Source organism: Brachypodium distachyon, chromosome 1, assembly GCF_000005505.3.
Source record: "Brachypodium distachyon strain Bd21 chromosome 1, Brachypodium_distachyon_v3.0, whole genome shotgun sequence".
In the NCBI taxonomy this organism is placed as follows: domain Eukaryota; kingdom Viridiplantae; phylum Streptophyta; class Magnoliopsida; order Poales; family Poaceae; genus Brachypodium; species Brachypodium distachyon.
In genome coordinates, this window is record NC_016131.3 from 21,768,709 (window position 1) to 21,795,548 (window position 26,840).

Here is a 26,840-nt window from a genome sequence, read left to right on the forward strand (position 1 = left end):
CTTCAATCGATCGTCTGATTGAAAAGAACAAGGTAAAGCAGATGTGAGTACACGTTTCTGTACCCACGTACGTGGACGTTGGATTTGTCGGTTGCCAGACGTATATTTCCGCTTAACACAAACATATACTAGGACAACACCTCTTGCATACGTACGTACGCGCGCACTCTGCCGTACGTATACAAGACCGTATTCTGCAGTGCCGCGCCCACATGTGCACCCTGCCGCCTCCACACATACGGCACCCGCCTTTATATCCCTTTCGACTCTTTTCTCCCAGACCCCCCTCTCCTTCTCCTTCCACACTTGTTGATCCACTCATGAGCTAGCTAGCTAGCTCCATCGCTCCACCTCGCCGTCCGCTTCTCCTTCCACACTTCGTGTCGTCGGACGGCATGGACCGGAAGGACAAGTCCCGGAAGTCCTCCTCCTCGGCGGCGTCCATGGCCGCGCTCGCCGCCGCCGGAGGAGACAGGATGGCGCCGCCTTCTTCCGGCGATGAGGACCAGAAGCCGAACCTGGTGAACGTGCCCGTGGTCGCCACCGGCGCCTCGAGCTCCTCTGCTGCCGCGGTGAGGAGGGGCGGCGGCGGCGGTGCTGCTGGTGGGCCCGTCGCGGTGGGCGGGGCCGGCGCGGGCGGGCCCAGCTGCCAGGCCGAGAGGTGCCCCGCCGACCTCACCGAGGCGAAGCGGTACCACCGGAGGCACAAGGTGTGCGAGGCGCACGCCAAGGCCGCCGTCGTGCTCGTCGCCGGCCTCCGCCAGCGCTTCTGCCAGCAATGCAGCCGGTAAGGCCGTCCATCATGCTCGCCCAAACCCTCTGGCTGTGGCTTTTCGCAGTCGCAGCACGCGGCCGTGGTTTGGAATTATTTGGCAAATTCAAAACCCAAAACCACATCATCTTCTTTAGGATTAATTTGTCTAGTTCTTGGATCCTGTGCCGCGCGTACGTCTGGCTCTTAACTTTGCAACAAAAGTTCTTGCTACACCTCGCGCCAATTATTCCTGGATTACCGCTTAACTTGCGGTGCAAATTCTAAGGTTATGTGTTTACACGTGCACCGTTAGGTTCGCCTCTGATTTTGTTGGTGACCTCAGTAGTCTAATGCTGTAGCCTGTGATAAGAGGCCAGGACAGGTCAGGTTAGCCGTAGAGATTGAGATTGTTGCACCCAACTCTACTCAAGAATTCAGTGCAAGTTACTGTTCTTGGGTGCTGTACATGTAAGCAACTCTGTTTGCATTTCCTCCGGCAGGGTTGTAAAGTAAAACGTAGGATAAGGAAACCTAGCTAGGTTTCACGTCTCATTCTGAGGATTAATTCCTGCTTTGTTAGTGCACGATAGATGGACAAAGACTACCATAGTGCACATCATTGTCCGTGGCTCCGTGGCTGTACACGTTCTTTAGGGGACATGCACTTTTAACCTGTGTCGGTGGCCGGAGATGATCAGAGCTTGGCCTTGCCTTGCCTTTTTCTAAAACAGCTTGGTTCTGCTTCTCCAATTGCTGTCTTTGAATGTCTGATGCAAGATGTAGCCCGTCCTAGATTAGTTCACCTGTGGATCGGTCAAAACTAGTATGGTTGCAGCATGTTTTGTGATGCGTTATGTTTCTTTTGTGCATGCCATCTTGCTGTTCAGGAGTGCATATATACAGTACTGCAATTCTATGTTACAGTGTATAGATGTCATGTTGGCATTTTTCAGCATCAGATGTGCCATTCTAGCTAGTTTTTGGATTTCAACATCTCAGACTTTCAAGTTCACGAGCGAAGGGGTTAATACTCTGTAGCTTTAAGTTAGTGTAGTGCAGCAGTAGTAGTAGCAGTAGTAGTACAGGGCTGGCCCTTTTCCAGAGCAGTTGGTCGCTGGCCCTGTTCATGCTGTCCTAGTGCTGTTTAAGGTTTTGATGAAGACATTGCTACAGCAGTTCTTGATGACTCATAGGTGGGGAATTCAAGTGGAACAAACAATTTTTTTTTTGTGGTCCTTCGTTTCAGAATGCAATCATGTTCTTCATGACCTCTGTAGCGGGAATGCATGGTAGTTTTATCCCAGCCTGCTGTCTGTATGACATGACTTATCTTAGGTCCCTAAGCGCTTTGCTAAGAACATGTTTCTAGAGTATTTTCGGCAAAAAGAATATGTAGGCATTGACATGTTTCTTTAACAACTCCATCTGGAAAATGATTTATCAAAGCAAACTAAATAGTGTTCTGGACAGTAGTGACAGTTCGTTCAGAACCAGACAAGAGGGAGACAACGTTTCTGTTCTTCAGTTGCTTCATGTTAACCGATCAGTGCAGCGTTGTAAATTGCAGTGTTAAAACTTGGGAGATTAATTAATTTAGGGCGTGCAGGATGATTGCTCCTCCATGAGCTTTCTTTTTTTTTTACCTGTGGGTGGGGGGATCTTTATACGGACGGAATAGGACTAAATACGGCCTGATGGACTGTTGCTTTTTTCTGTCTCTGCTTTTGCATGCGCACATGCATTGTGCACAGCACCAGATTCCCAGCAGTACACATCTCCAAACAGCTTCCGATCCGTTGGTTAATTCGTTTCAACTACACGCAAATTAAATACTGTACTCCAGTCTCCAGCTAAGTTATTGCTTCGCTTCACGTGATGTATTTTTCATCTCTTGCTTCTTGTTTTACGGTGTTGGTTTCCCTATTTGTTCTTGTCATCTCTGTCTGAAACTGCTGCTCCTGATCGACATGTACGTACAACGTGCTGCAGGTTCCACGAACTTCTGGAGTTCGACGACACCAAGCGCAGCTGCCGCCGGCGCTTGGCCGGTCACAACGAGCGCCGGAGGAAGAGCTCGGCGGACGCCAATGGTGGGGATGGCTGCCGCCACGTGGACCAGGACGGCCGGAGCAACCCGGGGAACCCGCCGCCGCTGAACCACTTCCAGATCAGATAAACCTACCTAAGCATGCTCCCTCTCTTCTGTCATGCAGCCATGCTACATCTATTTATGTATCTATATTGGCCTATCTATCCAGTGTACTACTAACTGGCAGTATGTATGATCCCCTGTGCTGCTATATATTTTGCACAGGAGGTATATGTGCTAATATCTGCCAAAAACCTAAGCTAATTGTAACCTGAAAATTAATCAGGTGTTAGAATGATTGTGCGTGCGTGTGAGGTTTGATGTGTAATTGTATGGCCTGCAGTGCCCAACTAAGACTTTAGCAGGCTGTGTAGTGTTGCTACTGTATTGGAATAATTGTGGCAATGTATGCTATTTATTCGAGTAATAAGTGCAGAAGATCACTCATGCTTTTCAAGCCCTATCCTGTTTAGAATGATTCATGTACAAGTGTCATAAAACCAGTTTAGTACGTTTATTTGAAAAAATATATCAGAAAATTTAAGTCCATCAGCTTTTGCAGAAAATAAATAAATCAAAGCGTCCAATCATCTAACTCCAGAGGAAACATTAGGATCACAGTTAGCGTTCAGTTAGGCAAATAGTTCGCTAGACAACCATATTCATCTTGATCATTCACGAGTTATAAGTACTTAATTGTAAAAAGGAGAAGAAGAAAGCCTGAATTTGTACATGTCAACCACACATGCCAAGGGGTGAACTACTGATACGGAAAATATATGGAGCAGAATTGTTTCCAAGCGCGACCTGCTTTGAAGCCATTGCAGGCGCGCGTGGCATAAGTAGCTAGGCGAACAGCAAGTCGGCGTGTGGGCTGAGGTCCTTGTTGTGCACCTCCCTGATGGTCACCTCGCTGACGCCGGTGGCCGCAGACACGTCCCGGATGGATTTCCCGGCGCCACCGCGTTGTATTGCCATGTAGATGACGGTGGCCGCGATGGAGTCAGGGTTGCGCCTCACGTCCAGGTCCTTCTCCAACCTTCGCACCGCCTCCTGCGCCGCGTGCAGCTCCTCTTGCCCCATCCCGAGCAGCGAGCCGAAGCGGCAGAGGTAGTCGCCGGCCCGCACCACGGCGCCCATCTCTAGCGTGGCTGCCTGCGTTCCCTCCGCATCCTGATCCTGATCCTCGAGGTGGTTCCTGATGTGCTTGACGAGCCTGCCGATGTCCTTCATCCCTGCCGTGACGCTGTCCCCCGTCACGGACGCCAGCTCCTTGAACGTGAGCGGCGTGCCCTCGGCGCGGCACGCCACGTGGAGGCAGGCCGCGTAGAGCGCCAGCCGGTTCCGGCATTTGCCACCCTTGGGGAACGCCTTGGCGTCCTCCAGCTTCCTCAGCACCTCCTTGGCGCGGTCCTTGACGGCCGTCGCGAGCCCAAGTCGCTCGGCCATGCCGTCCATGGCTTGGAACGCCTCGGCGAGCGTCCTATTCGGGGCCGCCGCCGCCGCCGCTGCCGCGCCCCGCTTCTTTGGTACGCCACCGCCTCTCTTCCTCGGTAACGCCACGTCGGTTTCCGCGTTGCCTGTGGCTGGACCGGCGACAGCGGTGCCGAGCTGAAGGTTGGTGAGGAAGTGGTCGTCGATGTGGCTGGGGGACTTGTCGGCTGGTGCCGCCGGCCCGTGGTTGAGGAAGTTGCGCCACTCGAGGGACTCGTCGACGTAACGCTCCTTCAGGACGAGCGAGCACTCGGTGCAGACGGTGTCGCCGGAGGCAGGGTTGACCGTAACCGTGGTCACGCGGCGGCAGCCCTTGCAGTAGCGCATGCAGTTCGCCACGTCGTTATACATTGCTGCTCTGCTCCTGAGAGTTCGATTTTGCGCTTTTGCTTCTGTCGCTTTTTTGAGATTTGCGATGGGCTTCGATACTCCTTTTATGCACCAATAGGTCGGTTCCCAATTCGAGCTTGTGAGTTCACAGTTTCACACCGAGTAGGACTCGGTTACGTTCACGGGCGGAGGGCCCACTAGGCATTGGGGGAGATCAAGGAGACGAAACGGGACACCGATCTAATTTCGGACGTGTGACAAACGCCAGACGCGCTTCCATCCTCCGAGTCCGACTGGTACTCGAGGAGGCTCCGCGAGCTCCTATGAATTTAGCGCCGCCCTCCCGAGTCATGCCCCTCACAACGCGCGAGCTCACAGCAAATTAGCGCCATGCCTAGCATGACGGTGACATCCGCCGCCATGCGCGAGCTCCGCCGCAAGCTCCAGATCAGCAGGGGCCTGAGTCTGACCCTCGCGCCGACGGGAGGGATCGCCAAGGACTTCGCCGCGCCGCCCCAGCAGCCCGCTGCGCCGATCTCCACGCCTCCGCGGAAGCGGGTCGTGCAGGCTCCGCTCAACACGGCGAGTTCCGAGACCATCTTTACGAAGCCAAGGTGCGCGGGTCGGCTGTGCACGGGGCAGCGGCTCGTGCTGGTCCTCGACGCCGTCGTCTTCTCTGCGTCCGCCGACGGCTACGTCGTCTACAACGGCGACCCGCTCAAAACTATGCTCGTTGGAAGGGACGAAGTCAAGAGGATCGATGCCGCCGCCGGCTGACGTCAAACAGGGCTCTGTCTGCGCGCCGCCGAGCCAGGTCGACCATCGCTGCTGCCGGTACGGTGCTGATCAAGAAGTTGGAGATGGACATGCGTAGGCCGGCGTAGCAGCTTCGTTCTTGGGATGGGAGCTAATTAAGGGTTCAGGACTCAGGAGTACCAGTCATCCATTGAAATCGATCAACGCGGCCTGATGTTTCTCCTTTAGTCCTTTCTTCTTGCATGAAAGAATATGTAATTTCCTTTTTCGAGGAGTGACGAATATCATACATCATGTACTACTCCAGTGAAGTACTACTACTAATTAAATACGGAGTATCATGTTCAACTCATCTACCTGATCGATCTTCGGTCTATCACATATTATTAGTCTTGCATGTGCATATTGCTAAGTTGATTTCCGACGAATCTCCTGTCAGTTTTATTCTTTAGAAGTGTAGAGCCAACTGGATCGGATACATTTTCCCATTTTAGAGCGAGGTTATTTTCAGCGTATTTTCAGGCACCAAAACAAATACTCTCTCCGTATAATCCACGTCACTTATTTCGGGACGAACATAGTACATAATTTTCAGACATGTATCAAGAAATTTGACCTCATATTGGCAATGCTTTATACAAATCCTGTTATCAGAATACTGAATATTTGGAAGCCATTTTAGTATTTAATAATTCCTTTTTTTCCGACGTTTTTGGTTTCGTTAAGACAAGACTTTGACAAAAAAATTACTTAAACAATATATGTTTTCTAAGATATGAAACTTATATATATCAACAAATCCATCTTTCAAAATTCTTGCTGATAATGGTGGTTGTCGATCAGATAAATTAGATTTGAAATGAGCAATGATAACAAAGATCCATGTCTAAACTAAAAGTTACATAAAGATTTTTTAGGTCAAAATCTGTAGATCTATGACCCACATCTTGATACTTTTCCATATCTTTGTTGATGAAATTGCAGAAGACAAACCTGACAAACTGAACTATATTTTTTTCTAGGATACGATGTATCATCGTTTGTAGAGAGAAAATTGCTGCGATGCAGCTACACGCCATGGGCAAAAACAGAAAAAATTACATCATCCTGTGTCTCTCCACTCGCAACAACGCCAGGAATATGACCAAAAATAGAACTACCAAATAGTTTTGCTTGTGACCAGCAGGCAGACACACGGATGATCGCCTGAAGTATTAAATAAAAACTAGGAGTTTTGCCTTCGAAGACCACTTGTTGCGATGTTTCCAAATGCACCAGCAGGCTAACATGGAGAAAGTGGCCAGTCCGAGCTTCACCTGCAATTGACAAAGACTCTTTTTTTTTTTTGAGAGCATTGACAAAGACTCAATCGAAGAGTCAGCCTCCGGTAGCTTCTCAGATAAAGCCCAGAAGCAAGCCCACAAACGAGGCAACAGTAACCAACTTGCAGGCCAAGAGAAGACCTTAACTTCTTCCTCGCAGATAGCTCCCCCAGCACAACGAAGCCAGCAACAATTCAATACCCCAGGTACGCCAGCCCACCCCCCTATCTTGGTCACCTTGCATTATCCCCCAGCCTCTTTCTCTATGCAGAAACACATCCGATCTGCTATAGGTATAGCAAATTCCTGCAAAACACAACAAAGCCACAGAAAGAACTGTATAAGAGACTGAGAATTAGACAAAAAAACTGATCAAAGCCAGCACCCAGCAGGAGTTCATTAAAGACTAAAGAACAATTACTTCGCTGCAGAATCCCTCCTCCTATCGAGGCTAAGCAATCAAAAAAGACTTGGATACAAAATCCGAGGCTCGCTTAAGACACACTGAACTGGGTGACACCAACCAACTGAATGAAGACCAAAATTTAGAGCACTGATAAATTTCTGAATCGAAGCAAAAAAAAAAAACCAGCCTTGAGGGGGATCAGAACAAAATAACATTAGACAATGTGGACAACTGATCAAGTGGTAAACTGACACTCAACTGAAACGAAAATTGAGACTGCTAAGTTTGCCTTGGTAAGTTTTATAAATTTGAAAATCTTTTCCTTTGTTTCAGTCCCAGATGTCAAAAGACAAAAGCCGCAAGATTCTCTTAGACACAATTATCTTGGACAGAGTTCTGGCTAGTTAGACAAACCAGCAGAATCCTGCTAAGGCACGAGCATGATAGAGGATGGCGTACAATAGAGTTGGGAAAAATGCAAGACAATCAAAACAGTCCAATTTTGTATAGCACACTGCTACTAGTGTTGAAAACAAACAGAACCGATTTGTATAGCACACTACCCCCCTGGTCTTGAAAAAAGAAACAAAATCAAACTACAACAAAATGTGTACTATCCATTCCATTTCCCATTTTCAGTCAGCTTGAAAAAAAAGGGAAGCAGCAAGGAAAAAACGCACAAGGTTAAAACTAATTGACTGATAGTAAAATGACCATGCATATCTTTTAGATAGATATGTCTAAAATTCAGATGTGCAACAAAAATGCCACTTACACTGGACCAACCCATTAAACAATCAATTATCAGTAACTGGTAGACACACAAGCACACACAATGTGTATTCTAGCTCTATGAAACAGGGTAGTTTATCATCTTTTTGAGTTTACAAATGCACTTAGAAATTAAGAATGAGAAAAGCACACTTATGCTTATCGATGATGACAAACAGAACTATAAAGCTCAGGCATTGTCTGCACTGATAAGACAGGCCATGTATATAGTATGGTCTCTCCATATCTCGGATAATAAAACACTGATAGTATTCTTATGTTTCAGTAAATTAGTTTCAGAGTGAAATAAAACACTGATAATATTCTTGTGTTTCAGTCAGCTACTCTCAGTGTGATAACAAAACACTGATAATAACTCTAAAGAATTTAAGAAGATATGGACAATAAAAAGAGAAGGGACAACAGGAAGCACTTTCCTTTTAGAAATAAAAACAATACAATGACAAGGCATATCTGAGACTAATAGACTAATAAAATCACAGCTACTGAGACTGACAACATATCTACAGTATATGACTCCAAACTGAGGAATAAATGGCAATTCAGAATAATACAATATCTGAGTCTAAAATGAGGAAGAAATTGCTAAAGACAAATTTGAAGTGCACATATCGGAGACTGCAACTAATGACAATAGACTGAGAAAAATACCACTACCTCCTAAGAAGTTGGTTTCAATGGCTTCTAATGGGTCAAATCAAATCAAATTAAAATACCACTGCCTCCTAGTAGAAAAAAATACCAAGGCTACCCGGCGGCGCCTCCAGCAGCCGCAGCCGGCCCATCGCAGCCTCCGGCTACTGAGGAGGCCAAGATGTCCCCAGCGGCGCCGCCCGCGTCGAGGATGGTCTCCAGCGGCTCCAGGTCGCTGTTGATCCAGTCGTTCCCCACCATCGCTAGCGCTGGCTCAGCGCGCACGCCCGCTCCCTAGGTCGATTCACGAGGGAGGGAGGAACGGCGGCAGCGGAGAGAGCCTGCCCTAGGTCGGACGAGGAGAGATCGCGAGGGGATCGGGAGGGTCAGGAGGAGGAGCCGCATCGCGCGCGCGGGCGGGTGAGACCGTGAGAGAAGGCGGAATACGTGACCGAGTCCAACTCTGCGCACAAGTTCGAGTCGGGCCTCGGGCCCGCGGTGTCTGCCCGACTTCCAACCGACCTACTCGCCCATAAAAGGGGTACCGAAGCCCACATCACAAATCGCGAAAAGCGACGAAACCAAACTCGGAGCAGAGCAGCGATGTACGACGTGGCGAACTCCATGCGCTACTGCAAGGGCTGCCGCCGCGTGACCGCGGTTACGGTCGACACCGTCTGCACCGAGTGCTCGCTCGTCCTGAACGAGCGCTACGTAGACGAGTCCCTCGAGTGGCGCACCTTCCTCAACCACGGGACACCCGCCGAGGCCGAGGACTCCAGCAGCCGCGTCGACGACCATTTCCTCACCAACCTTCAGCTCGGCACCGGCGTCTCCGGCCCAGCAGCCTCGGGCAACGCACAGATGAAAACGGCGTTACCTAGGATGAGAGGCGCTGGAGCCGGTGGTTCCGGCGTCGCCACGGCGAAGACGCGGGGCGCAGCAGCGGCGGCCTCGGATAGGGCGCTGGCCGACGCGTTCCATGCCATGGACGGCATGGCCGAGCAGCTGGGGCTCGCGACGGCCGTCAAGGACCGTGCCAAGGAGGTGCTGAGGAAGCTGGAGGTCGCCAAGGCGTTTCCCAAGGGGGGCAAGTGCCGGAACCGGCGAGCGCTCTACGCGGCCTGCCTCCACATGGCGTGTCGCGACGAGGGCACGCCGCGCACCTTCAAGGAGCTGGCTTCCGTGACTGGGGACAGCGTCACGGCGGGGACCAAGGACATCGGCAGGCTCGTCAAGCACATCAAGAACCACCTCGGGGATCAAGATCAGGACGCGGAGGGAATGCAGGCAACGGCGCTAGAGAAGGGCGCCATAGTGCGGGCTGGAGACTACCTGTGCCGGTTCGGCTTGCAGCTCGGGATGGGGCAGGAGGAGCTGCACGCGGCGCAGGAGGCGGCGCGGAGGCTGGAGAAGGACCTGGACGTGAGGCGCAACCCTGACTCCATCGCGGCCGCCGTCATCTACATGGCGACACAGCGCGCCGGCGGAGGGAAATCCATCCGGGACGTGTCCACGTCCACCGGCGTCAGCGAGGTGACCATCAGGGAGGTGCACAACAAGGACCTCAGCCCACACGCCGACCTGCTATTCGGCTAGCAGACGTTTGTTCCGTATATTTTCCGTATTGATTTATCCTTGGCAGGTTGTTGACATGCACGAAGTTTTCTAGCTTCTTTACAACTTGTAAGTATTCATGACTCGTGAATGATCAACATAAATATGATTGTCTTGGCATTTGGCTATGTATTCTTGATAGTATTTGATTTTTCTTTTTGCGAAAAGAAATAGCTATTTATTACTCCCTCCGTCCCATATTAACATATTAAGTGACTTTCTATTACATGTATCTAGACGCTTTTTAACCATAGGTACATCCTGTTTGGACAAATTTAAGTCATTTAATATGGAACAGAGGAATCAACGGTACAAAGACAAAGAGTCCTAAAAGTTTAAAAATTACAAGTAGGTCCTTAGACCACCTTGCGACAGCAAGAAGCACCGAGCCCAAGCCAGGCCACCATTCTTGCCCCTCCATCACCGGAGCCGTTGCCAAAGAACCATCGTCAAAGATGACAACCGCAGATCAGAAAGAGACATACCTGAAACCACCTGAACAAATGCGAAAGTCAACTGAAATCCAAGGATTTGTTGGAACCCTGAAAAGCCGTCCGGATCCCAAAGGATTTGCCGGAAACACAGCTCCGGGCACCCTCCGCCGGCACTAGGCGCACCGCTAGTAACTTAACACCAGATAAGCAAAGGTGGCTTGGCCATTTGTCAATGTCCTCTGCCCATCTGCAGACCGCAGGGTGGTATATTCCAACAAAAGCTGATCTTTTGTCAGTTCCCATCCGTTCTACTGCCTCCGTTCCGGTATAAGGGGTCCAATGCATCCCCAGGTTGAAGTAACTAACTTAAGCATTATTTTTATATCACAAAAACTACACCATTATAAAATAGAACATCTGAAGTTTTATTAGTTAAATCTTCAACCTATGGATGCGTAGGGCCCTTATACCGAAACAGAGGTTGTATGGAATTAAAATGGACGCGACGAAATGTCGATTTTGCTGACCCTTTGTGATAGTACTACCTGACAAAGTCTTAAAAGTTAAAACCAATGAGTGTGCCCTGATGCCACCGTCCCTGATGCACACCCATCGAATACATGGAACACAAAACATGAAACATGATCGAGGCAGACCAAACGGAGGATTACTAATGAGAAACATCTATTATTTGAATTCATTGATCATTTAATGATTAATCGCTGTGATTATTTGGTTTCCCGATCACACTATTGCTTCGTTTGGATGTAGATATTGGGAGGGTTGGAATTGAATTGGGATGAATGCCAATTCAACAAGTAAACTGAATTGGGTCTGAAATCGTTGTTTGGCTGAGACTTGAATTGGCACATAGAATTGAAACAAGACACCAATTCCAATTCTTGTTTGGATGGACAAAGTTTGGAATTAATCTTCACAACATACGTATGTGTCTCGCTGATTATATATCAATACCATAACAAGGCACAAATTATTACCAACGACAAATCACAGTAATTTGAATGTTATACATGATCTCCATTAAGCATAGTAGAGGAGAGCCGAGCAAAACAAACCGCGTCCAACAATCAAAATCCAAGGATCGCAGCGGAATCAAGAACAAATTCTGAACCAAGAACCATATGAAAATCAAGAGTTGGAAGCCATCACCACGCTTCATGCTTAGGAACGGCGCTCGTCTCGTCCTCCGCCACCGCCATCATCTGCCTCACCCTTGCATACACCCTCGTACCGTCCTCCACCATCGCTGCCATCCGACTGCGGAGCCTTCCTCAGCTTCTATGGCGGTGCTAGATGTCGTCGTAGCCAGAGATCTGACGGAGACATGGCGTTTGGCCGCCCCTGGGGCCGCACGACGAAGGAGAGAGGGCAGCAGAGATCTGCAGTCTCCCACCGGGGGCTCTGGACTCAGTCCGACCCGGCCACTGCCGGTGGCCTCTCCGTCTTCCGTGACGGCGCCGCCGTCGCCAGCGGTTATTCTGAACGGGGTGCCGAAGCCTTGAACAGGGAGGAGGAGAGAGAGGCGGAGGCGGCGGGATGGGGAGGAGGGCAAGAGCAGGAGAGGCGGCACCGGCGGGATCGAGAGGAGCAGGCAGAGGCGGCGCCGGCGGGATCGAGAGGAGCAGGGAGAGGCTGCTCCGGCGGAATCTCTGTGCAGCAGGGCGAGCTCAAGTCGGCCGAAGGACCAAGAGCGCGCCGCCGTCTCCTCTCCCGGCTCTGTCTTTTCCTTCTCTCGGGGAGGCTGAAGCGGTAAGTGACCTTTTGCGGGAATGAGCTTGGCCGAATTCTGAGCAATACGGAGGGAGGGAGCTCCGAATTGAGTCACGAAGCGAGGGCTCCTCCTCAATACAGTTTGGCATTCACGTCTGTTTCAAAGTCTCAATTCCGTTCGCATCCAAACACTGGAATTGGAAGTTGGCAATACCAATTCCCAATTCCATGTTTCAATATCTGCGTCCAAACACAGTTTATGGGTAATCGTCGTGTGGTTAAACGCGTCGCATTCAAGGCTGAGGGACGCGCTTCCATTCTCCGAGTCCTACCTGTACTCGAGGTTCTCCGAGGTCTATAAACTTGAACCGCCCTCTCGAATAATCGATCCCTCACAACGCGCGCGCGCTCACAGCAAATTGGCACCATGCCTAGCATGACGGTGACATCCGCCGCCATGCGCGTGCTCCGCCGCAAGCTCCAGAGCAGCAGGGGTCTGAACCCGACGTCCCTCGCGCCCACAGGAGGGATCGCCAAGAACTTCCCCGCGCCGCACCAGAGGATCTCCACCGCCTCGCCACAACGCACCGCGGAGGAGGAGGAGGAGGCCATGTGCAGCACCACGCCGGCGGCGAGTTCTGAGACCGTCTTTACGAAGGGAACCAAGGTGCGCGTGCGGACGCGCTGCGCGGGCCGGCTGTGCACGGGGCAGCGGCTCGTGCTGGTCCTCGACGCCGTCGTCTTCTCCGCGTCCGCCGACGGCTACGTCGTCTACAACGGCGACCCACTCAAAACTATGCTCGTTGGAAGGGACGAAGTCAAGAGGATCGATGCCGCTACCGGCTGACGCCACATGAGGCTCTGCCAGTCAGCCGCCGAGGTCGACCATCGCCGCTGCTCGTGCTGATCAAGAAGCCGGAGGACATGTGTGCGTAGCAGGCATGCAGCTAGATCTGTAGACATCAATCACCGCTGCGTCTTGGTGATGGAGAGTCATCGATTGAAATCGATCAACCCTGCCTGATCTTTCTCGTTGGCAGAACTTGTTCTTCTTGCCTGATCTTTCTCCTCCTGTACAGACGCCTGTGTCTGTACACCTCATGTACCTGTATACTGCACCAATCAATGAAATGGAACATGAATTCATTTCTCAATCTCATGACTTTCTGATGGTGCGTATGTTCCATATGAAGTCCATGATAACTAAATTTGGGAAGTAGTTTTATATGAAAACTAGTAATAGGATAAAAAAGAAGTGTTAAATGAAATTTGAAATGAAAATTAGAGAGAAATTGATAATTTACATAATTCACATGAAGTCCGTATTAGCAGTTTCAGAATAGGAATTATTGAAATTAATTACTACGTAGGTTGAGGTTTAGAAAGCTTGCATGAAATTTTATGCGAAATTTTGACCAACAATTATATAGGACCAAACTCTGTAAGATGCTCTGAAAATAACAGGTAATGCAGGAAGGAAGATATATGTGTCCGCTGCCATTCCTCGGCCAGCCCTAACAAATCAATGCTATAGATTTCTTTATTTCTGTAACATAGGCATTTTCTCTCCTTTCTCTTACAATCTATTCCCTCCTATCCATAATAACTGTCTCGAAACACATCCTAAATCTGAAACACTTATGGTTAGTACAACATTTGAGACACTTATTATGAATCAGAGATAGTTGGATGTAAGAGGTAATACAATAAGGAAGACAGATGTGTTATTCTTCGGCCAGCCGAAACAATAAATACTATAGATTTTCTTTATTTCTATGACATACGCGTTTTCTCTCATTCCTCTTGCAATCTTTTTTTTGAAACACAGTACGAACGCAAATGCTCACAAAACGCACGTACACCCACACCTGTGAACCACAAGCTAAATCTTTTTTCTACAGGTGACCAACACTTCAACTGGTCGAGGAGTAGGGGATACATGATGAAGCCTGGCTCTTGGTTTTGAAAATCAGGCACATGCTGAAAGAATTGGATACAACCAGCGGAGGGTGCTGCAGCCGGGGGGAACAGGCAATTACCGTGAAGAATGGATGGTATTCCACGATTTACCAGGTCGAGGAAGCACATGGATCTATTCTATAGTCGGTTAAGGCGCAGGAAAGTGCGCCGGCAAGGAGCGAGCTTGATAGAGAAGATGTTAGAAGAAAATCTATCTGGCGTTGCATATATTGCTACATGCTTCATACTTGTCATGGTTTTAGTTGCACTAAAATCACGACAAGTATTTAGGAACGAAGAGAGTAGCTTTCACGCATTGCTCTTTGTTTCTAAATATAAGATGTTCTACCTGAGCACATGGATAACAACGACTACTCAATTGCCATATTTGCATTGTATCTGAAAGCAAGGAATCGTACATAAGCTGGAAATATATACAGTACTGCAGTTTTGATATAGACACATTGTGAATTACAACGGCAACGATGGTGCAAAGCACAAACCACCAATGGTCGAAGATGAACAGGAAAATCTCCCAACAGAAGCACAACGAGGAACACTGAAAAAGAAAGAAAGCAAAATTAAAGAAAAAACCGAAGGGCCTTGGTCCCCGCTAACATCCAAAGTTGCGGGACATTGAGGATGGCTCTACGACCAACCAGACCTATGGCGACGCTGCATCAAAGACGCAAGCATTTTAAAGCTTCCAAAGGGGTCATAAAGTCAAAATGATCAGAGGAATGACCCCTTTAACCTTGTTGCCTATGCACTCGGTAGCAGTGAGCAGCCACGATGTGAAGTCCTCACCAGCCACAGGTATGAATCGTATGATCACTTGCAAGCTGAACTCTTCTAAAACCTTATACGAAACGTAGGAGAAGGAGAACCCTGTGAGAACCTCGGTCACACAGGGGCAAGCAATACAACACCGATTTGCGACCGCCAGCCAATTGAAGATCTTGCATTGCAGATGAGCCCAGCAATCCCAGGTCTTGCACCAAAGGATGGATTTGATCAAGCCCTCGAATAAGTCATTATAGGTGGTTTTGGGTGAGAACTGACCAAATTTGGTCCATTTCCACAAAACTTGATCTTCGTGATCAGGGAGGAGAGCCGCTTGCATGCCTAAGATGCTCATCAAGGTACCAATATTCCAAAATCCCATGAATGTTCAGCGTGCAGGAGATGTCATGGACCCAGCCACCATTGACCAGACCATTGTCTTGGGGAGGTGACCGCCCTTAGGAGCGAGCTCCTGGATGGACTGCAGATGCATTAGAAGCCAGAAACACAGAGACTAATTACTGAAGCCAACCTGATTTAGCACATTTATTTGGAGATGCATCAAAAAGCCAGTGTTACTCTTTTAGGTACATATGACTGAAACAATATGGGAAGATCAGCAAAGAAACGCTAATTGATGATTCGTTTCATAATTAAAAAAATAGGCTATGCAGATTGCATAGTAAACAGGTAACAAAACTGTAATTTTTTTGTGGAAATATGAATGTATAGATACTAGATAGCAACATAATTTTAGTCTCTTACGGAACTATAGTTAGTGAATTTTAGATCTTTCTAAAGGAATTACTACCAGGATTAGAACCGAGATAATAAAAGAGCATCCAAGAATAAAAAAATAAAATAAAAATCAATATATTGGAAAGTCACATGTGGTTAGCCTAAGTTCAACCGGAAAGCCTGACCATTAACAAATAAAATCATTGTGCTAAGAACGTGAAGTGTTTATGGGGAAAATGATCATTTTAATGCCACGATCTTCATAGAAAGAAAATATTCATGTTGAAACAATAATGCAGAACTAAACATTAGGAATATCGAGTCACTAAGCAAGTCTTTAGGTAAATGAACACCATGGCCTGCAATAATGGTAGCAGACATGTAATTCCATGGAATATCTTGCTAAAATCGTAAACCTACATTCTCAAAAAAGAAATACTGAATCTGACAATGTCAGTTGCAGACTATTAAAACAAAATAAAAGATAACGGCTGCTGCCTGCTCGAATTCAATCTACAGAAGATGTGAAGACCAATCTGCAGAAAATGGAGCATTGACCTATAAGGTCGTAGCACAGGAACAGCAATGACACAGACAAAAAAATGGAGCATCCACCTATCCTCAGGTTCAATGATATGTTAGTTTCAAGTGCAAAACACAAACTCTCATAGATAAGTAAGATACTAAAACGCTGTACTTGTTGAAGGAAAAAACCAAATTTGTGGATGGCTGGGACGTCCATGACTAAGGTCACTTGAGTAGTTATCTGGTTGCATCATCTGTCGGTCTCAAGTGAATCCAGTGTTCCAGTCTGTATAATCACCAATAATATGAAGTATTGCGTGTGTCTACCTTCACAAATAACATGAGAATCATCGTAGACTAATTATTAGCTTGCTTCTTCATCAACATGGAGACAGTCTATTGCCTGAAATACATAATTGAGGAAAAAACAATCATATATACCTTACATTCCCAGTTAGCTTGTGTACACAGGTCTGGCTATCGTTTACTGATACTATTTTACAGTGAAATAGAATGTCCTGTCCATTACATGAAAACATAAGATGCATAGACCCTAGTTGTTATATGCTTGTAACCTACATTATCAATAATATAGTTAACCACTCAAAACCTATACCAGAGCACACTCCTGCCAGTCTGCAAAACCTCCGTTACTGATACTATTTGGTCGCTGAGAACAGAAGAGGAGTGCCCAACGTTGCCATAAAGAAGCAAGATAACAAATTGGAGTTCAAAAGAAGATAACATGCAGTCCAAGAATAAATAAATAGCATCACAAAAATGTAATAGGGGAAGAAGTAAGAAATCTAATAAAAAGAAGCAACATCATTCATCTGAAACAGCAACGTGGAAAAATATGATAAACCTGATGGCACAGATCTAATATAGACAAACAAAAGAGCATGGAAACATTAACTTGTATACCGACCTACAGATACAAAAGGAAACCTTTAGCACATTGCAGAACAATATGACTCGTGGACACATCGCAAATCGAGCAGACTAGCATTTTTGAAAGTATCACCACAGAAAAATAGCCTGTTGAAATCATATACCAGGCTAATGTATGGACAGATCATCTACAAATTTAAAATATTCAGTAAAACTGATCATGTGCTGCTCCCTTAAACCAATTTGCAAGCAACCATACACATACGAAACGCAATATCACCACAGAAAACCACACAAAACATCAGATGTTTTTTAATAGGACCAGGAACACATTAGCATGATCTTTTGCTATCACAACTCACATACACATACAGTTCACTGCCAAAATAGTGAGCGGCAGCAAATTAGAGTGAAGATACAAATCTTGGCTATAGAGGGGCTGGTGCATCCAAATGTAACTACATAAGCACAAATATGTTGGAAATTGGAATTGCCAGAGCCGTTTCTCCGTGGTAGGGAAAATGTGATATAGTTTACCATCTGATGCTACCATGTCATCTTGCAATATCTATCAGCTGCAAATATACCTACTCGAATCCAAAAAAGGAAATCAAGACAGTCCATGGATAACAATGCAAAATAGTAATGGTGTTACGGCTGTCATCATGTATACACTAACACAATAGCGGAAATAAAGAAACCCAGCATGTAATCCAAATCTATCAAGGTAAAACCATGCAGTTTAATCAAATGGCGGTGAAACCATGAAAGATCTAACTGTAATATCTGAATAAAAATACACCCTTGTTAGTAGCACAAACCATCATAAATAACAGTTTTCTGCAGAAATAAAGGAAACATCAACATATCCAAAGTTGGTTGCTTATATATTACATAATTCTACCCTGCTGCTACCTATAAGCAGGTCTCTGCTCTGTATACCATAGTAAAATTGTTGAGTTTACAATTACATTTGGTTACAACATTTTGCATTGTTCTGGCAGGAAAACTAATCTACACTACAAAATATTACTCCCTCCGATCCATAATAAGTGTCTGGGATTTAGTACAACACGGATTGGAGGGAGTAATATTTTTCAAGTCATATAATACTGGTTGTTATGCCATCTTTGTATATATGTTCAACACACCTTTCTCTTAAATGCAACCGCCTGGAAGGACTGCTAATTGAGGCAAAGGGTAATTAGGCTGAAGCTGAAAGAGCTTATGCTCTTATCCTGGAAACAACACGTTTGCTCAGGCATCTTAATTTTGTGCTCCTGGTGATGATTCTTTTTTTTTATGCCAGTGCATATGTCAAGTCCCATCTCCATGAGGCAAGGAAGATTTTATGCACAGAAAAAATTATACACTTGACCAAGAGATTATTCCAATTACTTCCCTAATGTAGTCTGTTTGCATTGTTCCTTTCCAAACCTTCCGGCTTGCAGAGATATTGCCATGGAAAATGCATAGGTTAAATATAACCACCATAGTTAAATTGAACTAAGGCATCATGAAAAGATCTTTTCAGAGAATCAATATGAGAGAACTGAACAACTATATTAGCAGAAGGGTGGTGTCTTCAATGTTTAGTATCATGTGTGCATATCAATTTCAGGGTCAACACTGATCGCAGAAAGACAGAAACACCATTCCTTATAGAGACTTCCTTCAAGATTTCTTAAAATCACCGCACTGCATGATGATAAATGAGGAAGGGAAAACATTCGGATGCCTTAGTAAGCTTGACATGAAAACAAAATATCATTTCAAAGTACATACTTCCAGCTATGTATTCCTGATTTAATCATAAATTAATAAATTGCGGGAGATATCGTAGATGTGCGACTGAACTAAATACATACCAAACATTTGAGCTTTACATCATGCTAGCAAGGCTGGACTGCTGGAGCTGTGGAGCATCCATATCTCACCAAAAACTTCGCAGATTGCAATGATATAAATTATGCTTTAAATGAAATGTCAAATCCACACAAAGCTCCCTCAACTGAACATGCCACATAAGTAATCAGTATTTCCTCGCTCACGCAATTTTACCTTACAAACATACATCTGTGGCCCAGAACGAAGTTCTTGCCCAAAAGCACTAACAGATACACAGGTAGACTGATTTGGGACATTTGTTCGAAGAAGCAGAAAAACAGTTACAGAATTCTAAACTTTTAAACTTAGCCAATCGAGCTAAGAAGGTGGTGCCGCAGGAAGTACCTAAGGGAGACCTTGCAGTCAATTTGTATCCACGAGAGCACCTCCTCGAACTGATGTGGAAGTTGCCAATTACTTCACCCACTATTCGCCCTCCTCATGGTACCATGCTCAGCATCCTTCATCTCGGATCTGGATACCATCAGTTACCAATGGCATGAGGCCTTGCATTACATGAAAAGTGAGATGGAGAACTGGGAAGGGACGGGAGCACCTGTGACGAAAACAAAGACTCCCCTAGCGTCCCAACCACCGAAATCCTTCCTAGCCATGGGGGTAATGCCTCCTTGGTGAGCCGCACCATCTCGCTGCCGAGCGCCCTAGCCCCCTCGCTCGTTTTCCTCCTCACGCGTGCGCCGCCACCCCTCCCTCCTTCTGGCTCATCTCGCCGCCGAGCGCTACAGCCCCCGATTCCGCCTTATTCTCCCCCAATGCCCTAGTGGTCCTCCGCCCGTGAACATAACCGAGTCCAACTCCGAAGTTCGAGTCGGGCCCACGACCAACCTACTCCGCTCGTCGTCCAAATAAGTGCATCGAGCGAGCACAAAACTGAACTCCGGCACCGGAGAAGAGCAGGGACAAAAAAATAGCAGCCATGTACGACGTGGCGAACGGCCTGCGCTACTGCAAGGGCTGCCGCCGCGTAACCACGGTTACGGTCGACCCCGCCTCCGGCGACACCGTCTGCACCGAGTGCTCGCTCGTCCTGAACGAGCGCTACGTCGAGGAATCCACCGAGTGGCGCAGCTTCCTCAACCACGGGGCACCCTCCGACGAGTCCCGCAGCCGCGTCGGCGACCCCGCCGACCATTTCTTCACCAACCTTCAGTTCGGCAACGCCGTCGCTGGCCCAGCCCCGGGCAACGCGCAGACCAACAAGGCTTTACCGAGGATGAGAGGCAGTAGCGCTGGTGGTTCGGGCGTCGCCATGCCGAAGACGCGGGGCGCGGCAGAAATGTACGACGTGGCGCACAGCTTGCACTACTGCAAGGGCTGCCGCCGCGTGACCGCGATTACGGTCGACCCCTCCTCCGGCGACACCGTCTGCACCGAGTGCTCGTTGGTCCTGAACGAGCGCTACGTCGACGAGTCCTTCGAGTGGCGCACCTTCCTCAACCACGGGGCACCCGCGGACGAGTCCCGCAGACGCGTCGGCGACCCCATCGCCGGCCCAGCCCCGGGCGACGCGCAGACCAACACGGCGTTACCGAGGAAGAGAGGCGGTGGCGCTGGTGGTTCCTGCGTCGCCAAGCCGAAGACGCGGGGCGCGGCAGCAACGGCGGCCCTGGATAGGGCGCTCGCCGACGCGTTCCATGCCATGGACGGCATGGCCGAGCGGCTTGGGCTCGCGACGACCGTCAAGGACCGCGCCAAGGACGTGCTGAGGAAGCTGGAGGTCGCCAAGGTGTTTCGCAAGGGGGGCAAGTGCCGGAACCGCCAGGCGCTCTACGCGGCCTGCCTCCTCATGGCGTGCCGCGGCGAGGGCACGCAGCTGACGTTCAAGGAGCTGGCGTCCGTGACGGGGGACAGCGCCACGGCGGGGATCAAGGACACCGGCAGGCTCGTCATGCTCATCAGGAACCACCTCGGGGATCAGGAAGGATCAGGATGCGGGGGGGGGGGGGGGGGGGGGGGGGGGGATGCAGGCAGCGGCGCTGGAGATGGGCGCCGTGGTGCGGGCCGGCGACTACCTGCACCGCTTCGGCTCGCTGCTCGGGATGGGGCAAGAGGAGCTGCACGCGGCGCAGCAGGCGGCGCGGAGGCTGGAGAAGGACCTGGACGTGAGGCGCAACCCTGGCTCCATCGCGGCGGCCGTCATCTACATGGCGGTGGAGCGCGCCAACGCCGGGAAATCCATCCGGGACGTGTCCACGGCCACCGGCGTCGGTGAGGTGACCATCAGAGACGTGTACAACAAGGACCTCAGCCCACACGCCGACCTGCTATTCGGTTAGTTACTTATGCCGCGCGCAGGCCTTGGTTCAAAGCAGGTCGAGCTTGGAGCCTTGGGCCCTTGGGGACAATGGAACAGACATTTGCTCCATATATTTTCCGTATTAATTCATCCTTGGCATGTGATTTGACATGTACGAATTCAGTTTTTTCTTCTCTTTTTTTACAACCTGTAAGTACTCAACTACTCATGACTCATGAATGATCAAGATGAATATGATTGTCTTGGCACTTGGCTATATATATTCTCGAAAATATTTGATCAACTTAACACCAGATAAGCAGAGCATAGGGGTTATAACTTTCATTTTGCTCTGTGGGTATAAGTGGATCGACAGCTGTTGCATAGATCATGTTTGGTGAGATTGCTCAGTTTATCATAGTTTTGCCACTGAGATGACGATAGATAAGCAGTTTCTTGTGCCACTACATCATGTAATCTAGCAGTGTTGCCATCTTTGGGAAATGTAGGCGGAGTACTTTTAACCCGCTTGTGCAATTGGCTTGGTCCGGTTGTTATTGACTGTTATCTGCATATATTTTCTGCCTGCAGTTTTTAAATGTCCACCATCATTTCATTTGTACTGTACCTGTTAATGTACACAATATCATTAATATACACACGATCTAAGAGTAAGAAGCAAAAATGATCTCCTGGGCAACCAATGTATGACTGCTTGAATTAAATCTATGTGAAATGCTATGTTACCTTAGTTTCAGACAGACACCTAAGCTTAGAAATATAGAATCCTACCTCATGGCATATTTTTGTAACCAAAATGAGTTAATATTTTTATTTTAAACATGTCTTCATATTCTGGCTGTTTAACAATACAGTTTTTAGCCCTTCCCTAATCGCTTGCTTATGATACCATATTTATAATTTTATGATGCTAAAGTATATCTATTGAGATTGTTGCAGTTTGGTGTAAAGATTTTCATCCTATTATCAAATCGAGAGATACATGCTACTCCCATTTGAACTAAAACAACAAGAATTATGGGACGGAGGGGGTACATTGTTAATTAGGATTTCAAATGGTTTCATGTGAGCAATGTTGCTGAAGTTTTATCTTTCCAAGTTCAAAACAGATGCTTGAAAATTATGTTTATCCTGTGCTACATAACAGTGTTTTATTCTCTTCTTTCTTTTGTGTTTCTTTCTTTTCTTTTTATGTCAGTACACAGTAATGGAAATCATTTTAGTATAAGATTTGTTTCCCTTGTGTGTTTCCCCTTGGAGCATAGGGCCATGAGGGCACCTGCTGCTATTTTCTGTTGTACACATGTAATAGCCTTACTGTTTGTTTCTTGGCTAGCTTTGGCAAAATTAGTAAAGATGGGCTATGCATGTAACACATGCTTTGGATGCTGCTAGGTCAAACCTAATTAGTTATAGTTGCTGAATATACTGTTGGAAAATTTGCTTTGGATGCTGCTAGGTCAAATGTTGTATATTATTTCGCAAAATTTACTTAGCGAATTGGTAAGTTCTGATTTTTTTCTTTCCAGGTCAGCAAGCGACAGACTCCGAAAGGTTTGAACCCGTCAAGAAGTAAAGATGTCAAAGGTGTTGTTTCCTTTCCATGCTATAACTTCCTCTTATATTCTAAGATCCCCTTAGCTCTTTTTGTCTGTTTTCTGGAACTTCTAATTTGTGGATGATTAAACTTTATATAATCAAATTTCTACTATTTATCTGGAAAGTAAAAGTTGGACAACCAAAAATAATTTGCTGACCGGATGATGATACATGTTTCTTATTGTTAGAGACAGAACGGTAAGCCTAAAATACATTTACTGTCTGAAATGCAAGTTAGCAAATACTATCATAATGGGGTTATCTTTATCCATTATGTTGTTCTTTTAGCCTTGTTATAAACTTGTAAACTGCCTGTACAAATGCCTATTAGGGAGTGAGTAGAACAACTGGTAACTTACAGGTAGATCCTATGGAACTGTCCTTGTATTAATTCAAATTGTGTGTGTACTGCACATGGTTTTAAATCCAATAACTATGACAAACAGATTGATGGTTATGCATTTACTTTAGGACTCTAGTTGAAGGTTTCAGGATTTCTTTTTGTGAAGATTGCATATTCAGTCTCATCTTATAGTTTATTGGTTGCTGTAAAAGTAAAACACATGGGCTTAATTTCTGATTTCCTTTTTCCATTTTCTTTTCAACTAAGAAAGGCCATAAAAGGAAAAACTCTCGGAATGACCAATACCAGTATAGCAACCGCTGGTTTCTACAGATGCAGATAAGTCCAATCTGCGCTGAGTTTTAGATTAATCAATTTATTTCCTGACCTTATTTCCAAAGACTATATGTTACATTGCCTGCATAATTTTTGTTTGCACTTGATAGTCGTGTATGTGAGTAGAGAATATACTGCAGTACAGAGAACTGCCACTGCCTCTTATTCCATGGTCATTACAAAGATTGCTTCATGCTACATGTTCGATGCTCTTATTCATTGTATTTCAGAAATCTGAATATCTGTCGCACCAGTGGCACCCGGGGTACCACCGCTGCATGACGCGTGGGCCACCTCGCTTGCTTCCGGGGAGGATCGCACCCCGGGTAGCACCCCGCGAGCTGCCCGGCAAGTCACCAACACGGCAGGGCTAGCCGGGCTGCGGGGGTTGCCCTGGAGGGTAGCAAGAGAAATCCCGCCTGGGCGCTTCCCGGGAAGGTTACTTGCCGGGAAGGTCGCTACCGGGCGCAGTCGCCCGTTACAGGAGCGGGACCGTGTGGGCAGGACAGCAACGCCACGTGGCCGCTCGGTGGGCTCCCCGTGTGCAGTGTTCGTCAGGACAAGGAGTGAAGCACACTCAAGCATTAAATGCTCCGGCAGAAAGGGGATTCCCCGTCCAGTCAGCCTACAGTGACTGACCCGGTGTAAATTTTAGGCACGTAGGACCCTAGTTGTAGGGCTACCCATGCTGCATGCAAGCCAGCGCGGCAGGGCCAAGTTGCCCTGGCTCCATGTTCGCCATTTGTCACCCATGCACCGAGGCACCTGTGGTATCCCCTTCGGTATAAAAGAAGAACCCCCGCCAATGGTCAAAGGGTTGGTTGGATGGACTCTCGGTTCACTACTAATTCTAGCCAAGAGTAGCAAGTATCACTTATCCAAGAAGAGAGAGAGCACCCGGGGACTCCCCCCGGCAACTTGTAAACCCTTGCTCATTGGTTAATAGCAAACTCCAAAGAAGGACGTAGGGTTTTACCCCTCAGGGTGGCCCGAACCAACGGTCTTGTGTTCATCGTGTCCCAACGCTTGACATTGGCCTCGCCGGCGATCGCCGGAGCGATCCCCGTCGCCCACTGCTGAACCTAAAAGGGGGTGCTCGCGCATCCCCGGTGTCTGAGCCCCGTGCTACGACATCTGTCTCGCCAGGTAGGGGGCGCGCGTGGATAGTTTGCCGGAGATCGCCGGCGCCGTCGCCTGCAGCAGCATCGGCCTCGTCTTCTCCGACAACAGAGCTAGTCGCCATGCCCCCCAAGCGGGCTGGTGACTCGCGGATCGACCCGCATGGCGCCCCAACGGCGCACACGCGGTCGCACGACGCGCAACCCGCGTCGTAGGCTCAGGAGAACCCTGAGCCCTCTCGGGCGCAGCAGTTGCAGCTGCCCCCCCACCTCCTCGGCCGTCGGCGGACAACCGATTGAGGGGGCCAGCGGCTCCCAGCGCCGGAGCCAGTCGCGCGAGCGGCCACGTTGCCGCCCGCGCCGGCCAGTGAGTTCACTTGCGGGACGGAGACGTGCAGCGGCAGTTGCGCCATGAACACACCGCGTCGCGAGCGATGCCGCCGGGATCGCACCCTACTCACCCGGGTGCGCCGGGGGACAGGGCGGAGGGCAGCCGGTCGGAGAATCGACTGCCCCCAGCCCAAACTCCGGCAGAAGCCATCATTGCCGGGCGAGTCATGGTGCGGTACGAGCCGCAGCAAGGCACGCCGGCACACGAGGCGTGGAGCGCAGAGTTGGACGCGCTCCTCGCACTCGTCGCCCAGCAGCCGCAGGGCGAGGGCGCCCCAGCTGGCTCAGGCCGTGGGCAGAACCCGGGGCGCGGAGACGCGCCCCGCGCCTCGGGGCAGGGAGAAAACCCTCCCCCGCAGGGAGGGCAAGGAGGCAGGGATCCTGAGGGGTCCTCGGATTCGTCACCAACCGTCACGCGGGGTGACGCGCGCGGCGTCCTGAACGCCCGCCAACAGGAGGATCTCCGCCAGCGCCGGCGCCGGCGCGAGGCAGAGCGCCAGCGCCCGAAGGAGCAGGAGGATGCTCCCATGGGCGCCGAGGACGGCTGCTCTGCGTTCACCTGCGAGCTGCGCCGGGTAACATGGCCCCGCAAGTTCCGAGCGCCGGCGCTTGGGACGTATGACGGGACCGTGAACCCGAGGGATTTCCTCCTAACCTACACGTTGGGGATGCACGCCATCGGCGCCGACGACAAGGTCAGGGCCAATTGGTTCCCGATGGTCCTCAAGGGATCGGCGAGAACTTGGTTGCTCAACCTGCCTGCCGGGTCCATAGCCTCTTGGGCGGACCTGCGCGAGCAGTTCGTGAGCGCGTTCCAGGGCGGCTACAAGCTCCCGGGAACCATGGCGAAACTGCACACCGTGGTGCAGAAGCCGGGAGAGACGCTGCGGAGCTTCGTCAACCGCTTCTCCAGTCTCTCCTACTCCATCTCGGAGGCGGAGGCTGCAGCCATCATCAACACCTTTGCCATCAACGTCCGCGACCCCAAGATGCGGGAGAAGCTGAGCACGCATCAGATCCGGACGACGCAGGAGCTCTACGCCTTGGCGCACAAGTGCGCCATGGCCGAGGAGGGGGCGCCCGAACTCGCAGCTAAGGCTGTCACGAGCCCCGCCGAGGGCTCGCAGAAGAAGAGCTCCCGCAAGCGCAGCGGGAAGCAAATCCTCGCCGCGGAGTCGAGGACTGCCTCGAGGCCTACGAAGAAGGCCTCGCCCGCTGGCAGGTCTGGCTGCAAGCCGGGTGACGCATCTCGCTGCCCCACCCACGCCAACGCTACCCACGACGCGCAGGATTGCCGCATCCTGCAGGGTATCAAGCAGAGGCGCGAGCAGCGCCACGAAGAGCAAGGTGTTGGTGGACAACGGAGTGGGGTTGAACCTCCTGTCAGCCAGGTTAGTGGAGAAACTTCAGCTGCCGCTGGAGCAGTTGAAGCCCACTGACCCGTTTTGGGGAGTGAACCCCGGGATCGTGCGCCCCTTGGGGCGCATCACGCTGCTGGTTACCTTCGGGTCCCGGGAAGCGTTCAGGACCGAGCACCTAGTGTTCGATGTGGCGCACACCCCGTTGCCCTACAACGGGATCCTTGGTCGGCCGGCGCTGATCAAGTTCATGGCAGTGATTCATGGCGCCTACGGC

At 49.1% G+C, this 26,840-nt stretch overlaps 4 protein-coding genes and 2 long non-coding RNA genes across 6 annotated transcripts; 3 read left to right on the forward strand and 3 right to left on the reverse strand.

Annotated features, from left to right (window-relative positions):
* Nucleotides 1-266: 266 nt before the first annotated feature.
* Nucleotides 267-3,083, forward strand: LOC100843215 (squamosa promoter-binding-like protein 13). The gene is made up of 2 exons (XM_003560121.4): nt 267-787; nt 2,744-3,083. Exons 1-2 carry the CDS (start codon nt 396-398, stop codon nt 2,928-2,930), a joined length of 579 nt encoding a protein of 192 aa, XP_003560169.3. The 5' UTR covers nt 267-395; the 3' UTR covers nt 2,931-3,083.
* A 484-nt stretch (nt 3,084-3,567) lies between these two features.
* On the reverse strand, nt 3,568-4,688 carry LOC100843514 (transcription initiation factor IIB). The gene has a single exon (XM_003560122.2). The coding sequence runs from the start codon at nt 4,686-4,688 to the stop codon at nt 3,690-3,692; it is 999 nt and encodes a 332-aa protein (XP_003560170.1). The 3' UTR covers nt 3,568-3,689.
* A 1,725-nt stretch (nt 4,689-6,413) lies between these two features.
* On the reverse strand, nt 6,414-9,067 carry LOC112271503. The gene is made up of 2 exons (XR_002964591.1): nt 8,686-9,067; nt 6,414-7,051 (listed from the first exon to the last, which is right to left on the reverse strand). It is a non-coding gene; the product is annotated as an uncharacterized LOC112271503 (long non-coding RNA).
* Nucleotides 9,068-9,179: 112 nt separating this feature from the next.
* LOC100844422 (transcription initiation factor IIB) lies at nt 9,180-10,175 on the forward strand. The gene has a single exon (XM_003560125.1). The coding sequence runs from the start codon at nt 9,180-9,182 to the stop codon at nt 10,173-10,175; it is 996 nt and encodes a 331-aa protein (XP_003560173.1).
* Nucleotides 10,176-19,193: 9,018 nt separating this feature from the next.
* On the reverse strand, nt 19,194-19,870 carry LOC112271545. The gene is made up of 2 exons (XR_002964645.1): nt 19,698-19,870; nt 19,194-19,615 (listed from the first exon to the last, which is right to left on the reverse strand). It is a non-coding gene; the product is annotated as an uncharacterized LOC112271545 (long non-coding RNA).
* Nucleotides 19,871-19,886: 16 nt separating this feature from the next.
* On the forward strand, nt 19,887-21,691 carry LOC100844729 (transcription initiation factor IIB). Its single transcript, XM_014896513.2, has 2 exons — nt 19,887-21,093; nt 21,134-21,691. Exons 1-2 carry the CDS (start codon nt 20,079-20,081, stop codon nt 21,436-21,438), a joined length of 1,320 nt encoding a protein of 439 aa, XP_014751999.1. The 5' UTR covers nt 19,887-20,078; the 3' UTR covers nt 21,439-21,691.
* Nucleotides 21,692-26,840: the final 5,149 nt, after the last annotated feature.

Excerpts from the sequence above, each read along its gene's own strand:
- LOC100844422 (XM_003560125.1), top strand. The coding sequence starts at position 9,180 with ATGTACGACGTGGCGAACTCCATGCGCTACTGCAAGGGCTGCCGCCGC.
- LOC100843514 (XM_003560122.2), bottom strand. The coding sequence starts at position 4,688 with ATGTATAACGACGTGGCGAACTGCATGCGCTACTGCAAGGGCTGCCGC.
- LOC100844729 (XM_014896513.2), top strand. The coding sequence starts at position 20,079 with ATGTACGACGTGGCGAACGGCCTGCGCTACTGCAAGGGCTGCCGCCGC. Across the intron at positions 21,094-21,133 it reads GGATCAGGAAGGATCAGGAT|CGGCGCTGGAGATGGGCGCC; the intron begins GCGGGGGGGGGG and ends GGATGCAGGCAG.
- LOC100843215 (XM_003560121.4), top strand. The coding sequence starts at position 396 with ATGGACCGGAAGGACAAGTCCCGGAAGTCCTCCTCCTCGGCGGCGTCC. Across the intron at positions 788-2,743 it reads TTCTGCCAGCAATGCAGCCG|GTTCCACGAACTTCTGGAGT; the intron begins GTAAGGCCGTCC and ends AACGTGCTGCAG.